We start from the raw sequence: 7,218 nt of genomic DNA on the forward strand, positions 1-7,218 counted from the left end.
TATACATTTCAATTATTAGAGAAAAAAATCAAAACCAGATTGCTGGTTATCACCAACCATGTTGTCGTTAAATCGACATCTTCGGGACGTCGGACTGCAAAAACTTCTCAAGAATTTTGTCGGACAATAAGATACTTTCATTTCAAATCTTATTACCAAACCCTCCCAGAAAAATCAGCTTGCTGCTTGCTGGTTGTCACCAACCATAATGTCACCAAATCGACATATGGGGACAAACTCAAAATGCCAAAATTTTTGTCGGAAAATTTTTTTTGGGGGGTTTATAACCCATATTTCTTGTGAACTGGGAATGAAGGTGAAAAGCTACTATGCCTAAGTGAAGTTATAGCGTCACTCTGAAATGGAAGTGAAGCTATTTTCACTCGAAACAGATTCTGAAGGGCTGCTTTCATTCATAAAAACGTAAGTTGTCCCTACTGTTCTCTTTATAATGTGATTTTATTAATTTTTTAGTGTTCCAACGTACTTTCGTACATACTTCGGGCATTTGAGGTCTTGCTGATTTTCTCAGGTAACTGACAGTACTTTTTTTCATAGATAGAATTAATGTCATATTCCGATGTGATATATTCGTAAGCATTAACAATATTCACTGGTCCGCTTGGATTAGGTGGAGGATATCGTGGATAACTGCAGTTGATAATCGAAGATTTTGTTTTTAGTATAAAGTAGGTCAAGAGAACTATAACACTCGTCAAACATAATACGATAAAAACAATTATGTAGAAATAAATTTTTGCTTTAGATAGAAGACTTTGAATCTCGGTATTTAAGTTGTTCAAACTATTGTCTTGGTCTCGCAACTTTGACTTCGTCGAGAACGATTTTTGTAGAAGCCAGGAATTCGAGTTTTCATTGTTTAAATCGGCGGTACATGTTTCGGTTAGAAAATCGTACAAGGCTTGCTTGTTTGTAAAGTAGAATTTCAAATAATCTGTCGGTTGCAGGATGTTATTACTGCTTGCGTTTACTATGAGCCCTTCTGTTATTATCAGTCCTTCTTGTTGTGTTTTCCACGTTTTAGCGACTGAGCAACTTCCCTGCTTTGTTGTCAATTTTATAGGAAAATATTTGCCGTACGATTCAAGTATAGCGTAACGGTTGTGGTTAAAGGCGAAATAATACAAGTCCGAAACGTTTATTTTTCTGTAAAGGGAACATTCATCAGCGAGGTCTTTCACTGTCCACATGACATCGATGTCTTCTTTTTTGTCGTGGCAAAACCCTGAGGTATATTTGCAAAAGGTGCCCGACTGTAACACTATTCTATCTCGTCCTATTTCGGCTCGTCTATCATATTTTCTTAGTGTAACGTTTACAATTTTATCGAGACGTGAATATGTGCAGTTCAAATTGTATGTTACTACTTTAGGTTGATTTGAGATACCATATTTGTCTATAAATTTATTTGTATCAAAAGCATTTATACAGTTCTGTGTGATGTCACTGTATTGGTACGTTGTTTCGACATCTGTGTATTTCAATTTGTTTACTAGACAGTCGGAGCAATTACCATGTATACATTTGATTTCCTGGCGATAGTGGCAGTGATATATTGTTACATCAACTGTATCTGTTTGTTGGTAGACGAATAGAGTCCTTGGCGACAAAATTTCTGGTCGACGACATTTGTCGTTCTTTACGTCTGCGCAGGCACACAAACATAGGACTAGGAGAATCCATAGGCGCCTGGAAAAAAAGATTATAAGTACCAGGTTTTGGCCGGGTGTTTGCAAACTTCTAAGTCGTTTTATCAAAAGCAAAGTTCATATATTATGAACTTTGTCAAAAGGCATGCATTAAATTTTAACTGAAACCGTACAGAAATCAGATGAATATGCAGCTATACAGGGTGGTTCAATCATAATGTCATTAATTTTAATCACGAAATAGGAAGGCCTAATAAAAGCAGAGAATCTGAAAGAAAAAATTTTACTCGATCGTTTAAAAATTACTCCTTAACTCCCGTTAATTCGACGACCTACTTCGCAACAGGGAACGTACCGACGGACTATAGAGCGTTCGAACATTGAAGCGAAACAGATGATTTCCCCAGTCGTCTTGAATTTTGCACGTACACTAGGGATTAAAAACCCATTAATAGCTAGGTTAATGACCGTTTATTACGGTAGATCAAGATTCATTCTGGATAAATCTTTGTGAATCAGCGGTCAGGAGCGGTCCGAAAAAGAGTTTAAATAATGATTTGAAAATATTTTTTTTAGCGTAAATATGCATTTTAAATTTTATTAATCGCGTATTCGTATTCTACTGATTTTTCCCTATCTTTCCTTTAAATTAATGACATTATGATTGAAACACTATGTATAGCTTGAAGCTGCACGAGATGGTGTTTATAAACCTACTTACCACCATTTTGGAACATATAAAAAGCGGCAAATTTAAATTAAGTGTTAGTAAAGTTAGTAGTAAATATAAACCCAGGACATTTGAACATTTGCATATAGGGTGCTTCATTAAGAATGGGACACAGCTTGGTACGAAATTCCTTATGACTCGAGATGACTGAAGGATTATACAAACGTGAGAAAAAATGTCCGGCTGTATCTAAACTCTACCGTTAATTTAGATATGTCTCGACTTTGGGCTTTGAATGCAGTTTGGATGTTATCCCTCGTGGCTACTATACAAGGTGTTCTACAAGCTATATGACAAACTTTAAAACATGGTAGTTGAGTTAATTTCAAACATTTTTCCTTATATGAACATAGGTCCGATTCGTTTTTTTTTAGAAGTTACAAACTTTTAAAAAAAATATAATTCATATTCCAATCAAGTAGCCTGGTAAATAAAAATGATGGTTGCTATAACAATAATAATTATTTGTGTCATTTTGTTTAATCATTTGACCATTCGTTAAATAATTTGTGCTAAATAAAAAATGCATTAAGCAGATCTTGTGTTGGTATATGGGTATTCCAATGAGAACGCCATACAAGCAGCCGGAGAATACCGACGAAGATACCGAAATAATCAACCTGCCCGCACAGTCTTTGATGCATCAATGATGCGATGAATCATTAGTTCAAGACGTCATTCGCCAAGCAAGAAATTTAAGAAACATGCCGAACTTTAAGGGCGTCCGCATTAGTTATGATCGAACACTAAAACAGATTGCATGCTATCGCTCAGTTAAGCTGAAGTTAGATGAACGCCTGGCATCTGGAGAAACTAATTTGAGAATCAAATATATACGTGGCATTCCCGAAATAGTTAATTTAAACTAGATAAGCCCAACAGTCATCAGGGGTCGAGTCAAATATCATGCTGCTACCAGAACGTTAGAGGATTAAGGACCAAGGTTGATGAGTTCTGCTCTTCAGTTTCAGCTGCTGAATTTGGAATCATTGGCCTTTCTGAGACGTGGCTTGTGCATGGTATTTCTTCTTCTGAGTACTTTCCAAATAATTACACCGTCTTCAGATCTGACAGAAATGTGGAAGTGACTGGACATTATGCAATTTAATAATGTACTCAATACCAATCATCGCCTTTTAGATCTAGTTTTTTCTAATTTTAATGTTTGTGAAGTTGTTAGGAATGAAGCACCTTTAGTTCGTGAAGATTTACATCATCCGGCCCTCATACTTAATTTTGTAATAAATGATAGCACTAGTGTGACTTTTTCTCCAAATTGTGAGAGTAAAGCTTACAATTTCCGCAGAGCTAACTTTCTTGAACTTTATAGTGACATATTAAATGCAAATTGGAGCTCTTTGTCTAATACTGATAACGTAAATGGTGCATGTTCTGATTTTTACGCTATTTTTAATGCTATCTTGGATCGTCATGTTCCAGCATATTCTTGTAAACGTAGGAATAAATTTCCTTCTGAGATAATTTCCACTGAGATAAAAAACAATATCATGTTGAAAAATAAATATCGATTAAAATATAAAAAAGAAAAGAATGTAAACTTTTTGCTTGAGTTTAAACGGCTGAGGTCTCTGATAAAAAGACAAATAAATATTGCTTACAAGAACCATATCAACAGCATACAAAATGCAATAGTAAGTGACCCTACCAAATGCTGGTCTTATATTCAACACAAAAAGGGCACATCTAGAATACCTAGCTCAGTTACCTATGACTAAAAAATTTTCGACTCACCTAAATCTATTGTTAACGCTTTCGCCGATTATTTCAATGGTGTTTATTCTGGGAAAAATAGTAACGTGGATTATCCTTTTCAGCAATTATGTAGCCATGATGTAATGCCTTTGCATATAACGAGCCTAACTGATGAAGAAATATTAGAGGCAATAAATAGTTTAAAAGACAAAATGACATCGGGTCACGATAAGATACCGGCTTTTCTTGTGAAAGATTGTGCAAGAGCTCTCTTACAGCCACTTTCTATTATTTACAATTTAATATTAAAATCATCTACGTTTCCTGAAATATGGAAATTGTCGAGAGTATGTCCGATCTTTAAGAGTGGTAATAACACCGAAGTTAAGAATTATCGACCGGTTTCAATTCTTTGCAATTTCTCAAAAATATTCGAGATAGCGATTTATAATCGCATCTATCCTGCTACAAAAACTCTAATATCATGGGATCAGCATGGCTTCATGCGTGGACGATCTACAGTGTCTAACTTATGTCAACTTACACAATTCATATCCAATGAACTTGATATACGAGGGCAAGTAGATGTGATTTACACTGACATTGCAAAGGCGTTTGATCGTGTCGATCATAAAATTCTTTTACAAAAATTGAGTGCACTCGGTTTCAGTTATAATTTATGCAACCTTTTCGAGTCATATCTTATGAATAGAAAGCAATACGTTACGTATTTTGGACACAATTCTAGTATTTTCACAGCCACTTCTGGAGTTCCTCAAGGGTCTAATTTAGGACCCCTACTTTTTTTATATTTTATTAACGATTTAACATCTCAAATATGCTGTGAAAAACTTTTATTTGCTGATGACTTAAAGTTGTTTGGCAAAGTGTCGGATATTGCGGATTGTCAAAAGTTACAAGACCAATTAGATTTATTAAACGACTGGTGCACTAGTAATTGTCTGGAATTAAATATAATGAAATGCAAGGTCGTAACTTACACTCGTAAATTGCATCCAGTAACATATCATTACAAAATTAATTCTGAGGTACTTAACAGGGTGGACTCCATAAAAGACTTGGGTGTCTTGTTTGACTCACAACTTACTTTCTCTAAACATATAAATGATATTACTTCATCTGCTTTAAAAATGTTAGGCTGTATCGTGCGCAACTGTCAGTTATTTTCAAATGAAATTGCATTTAAGTCTCTGTATAACTCATACGTAAGATCTAAGCTTGAATATTGTTCATTGGTATGGTACCCACGTTACAACTATCTGAAGCTGTCATTGGAAAATGTACAAAGGAAATTTTTGAAATTTATGTCACTCAAAATAGATGGCTTTTATCCGGAGAGAGGCTATAACCAATCTACTCTACTTAACAGATTCAATATTCCTTCTCTGGAGTTTCGTAGAGTTCTAGCAAGTATAAAAGTTTTATATAATTTATTTCACAATAATCTAGAATGTCCATCCCTATTGTGCCAGTTTTGTTTTTGTATTCCTCGTATAAACTCTCGTCAGAACTATACCTTTATTTGTGCTAGAGCAAGGTCGCAGTGTCTCATGATGTCCCCAGTACATATTATGTGCCGAAATTTCAATAAAATATCAGATTTGTGTGATCTTAATTTTAGCAGCCTCAATCAGATAGTTGAAACTGTTGGTATAAGATATGGTGATTTGATTTAGGTTTAATTCTATATAAGAATATTATATGTTCTTTTTTTGGGTATTGTATGCACATACAATATTACTAGCCTTCTGCGTACTTCATTCGATGTGTCTTATGTCTATACATGTTAAGCATTTAACTTTTCTGTAAACAATTTGTCCTATAAATGGATGTTATCTGTTGGGCAATAAAGATTATTATTATTATTATTATTATTATCAATTCGTGGGCTTCGAGAAGAAGGTAACTCCGCTCCAAAAAATGCCATTAATCACCCAATTTTGTATGGCGTGTATTGAAGACAGAAATGTTACATCCGTTTTATCGCCTAAATGTACAGACTGGTCCATTTTCGATGGGAATTCAGGGTATTTTAGAAACTACTAAATATATGATAAATCTGACACGACGTTCTCGAGCTCGATTTTTATGGCAAACTCGACTGTCAAATCGGAAATTTGCTATCTTCATTTGTTTCTGAGTTACAGGGCGTTTCTCGTTACTGTCACATTTTTTAACATGTCTGTATCTCAGCTGTGCTCAAGACTAATTCTTTAGCGTAGAATTGAATGCCGGTATTAGATTTTTAGTAGATCTTAAGATTTCGGAGTTATGACCCAAAGTTATATTTTATTGAATGGAAATCGTAGCTGACCATGGCCTAAAAAAATAGATTTTTTTTCGTTTTTTAGCAATATATAGTTATTTTTAGAAACACTTGAGATACGGGGTGTTTTATATATAAATTATATTTGTTTTCCTTTTTAATATGACTGGCTATGAAAATACAGATAAAACTATAATTCTTACTTTTACAAAAGTCATATCTGTTGTAAAAATATATACTCGTGTGATAATATACCGAAATTTTAGGAGATAGGTGTATAGGAACAAACGGACCGATCAGATGGCCAGCTGGGTTACGTGATTTGAGTCCGTTGGACTTTTTCCTTTGGGGTTTTCTAAAAGACATTATATTTAAAATTCCTTTTAATAATATTTCAATTATACATTTAATGAATGCTACCCGAAACGTTGCCAGAAGATGCGTGAAATGTGTGACAGTTGAGGGACGGCAATTTGAACATTTAGCTATCATTTTTGAAAGTTTTTATTGATGTAGGTACTTACTATTGTTTAATTTACGTTTAATATTGTAACTTCAGTTGAAGTGGAATAAAAATTTGAAAACTCTGTCTTTTCTTATCTGTAATATATATTTTAAATAAACGTCATATTTTTACAACAGATATGAGTTTTGTAAAAGTAAGAATTATAGTTTTGTATGTATTTTCATAGCCAGCCATATTAAAATGTAAAAAAGGATCGAATTTATATATAAAACACCCCGTATCTTCTGTGTTTGGAAAAATAACTATAGCATGTGGTATATTGCTGAAAAGCAAAAAAAATCTCCATTTTTTA

The 7,218-nt window shown here is 34.0% G+C and overlaps 1 protein-coding gene across 1 annotated transcript in view; it reads right to left on the bottom strand.

Moving 5' to 3' along the window:
• Positions 1 to 232: 232 nt before the first annotated feature.
• Positions 233 to 7,218, bottom strand: part of LOC108907749 — an 18,341-nt gene continuing 11,355 nt past the window's right edge. The window contains exon 2 of the mRNA XM_018711544.1: positions 233 to 1,710. Coding sequence (XP_018567060.1) covers positions 471 to 1,710 — 1,240 coding nt within the window. The 3' untranslated portion in view covers positions 233 to 470. The remainder of the gene's footprint in view (positions 1,711 to 7,218) is intronic.

Source organism: Anoplophora glabripennis, unplaced genomic scaffold (genome assembly GCF_000390285.2).
Source record: "Anoplophora glabripennis isolate ALB-LARVAE unplaced genomic scaffold, Agla_2.0 scaffold393, whole genome shotgun sequence".
Taxonomy (NCBI): Eukaryota; Metazoa; Arthropoda; class Insecta; order Coleoptera; family Cerambycidae; genus Anoplophora; species Anoplophora glabripennis.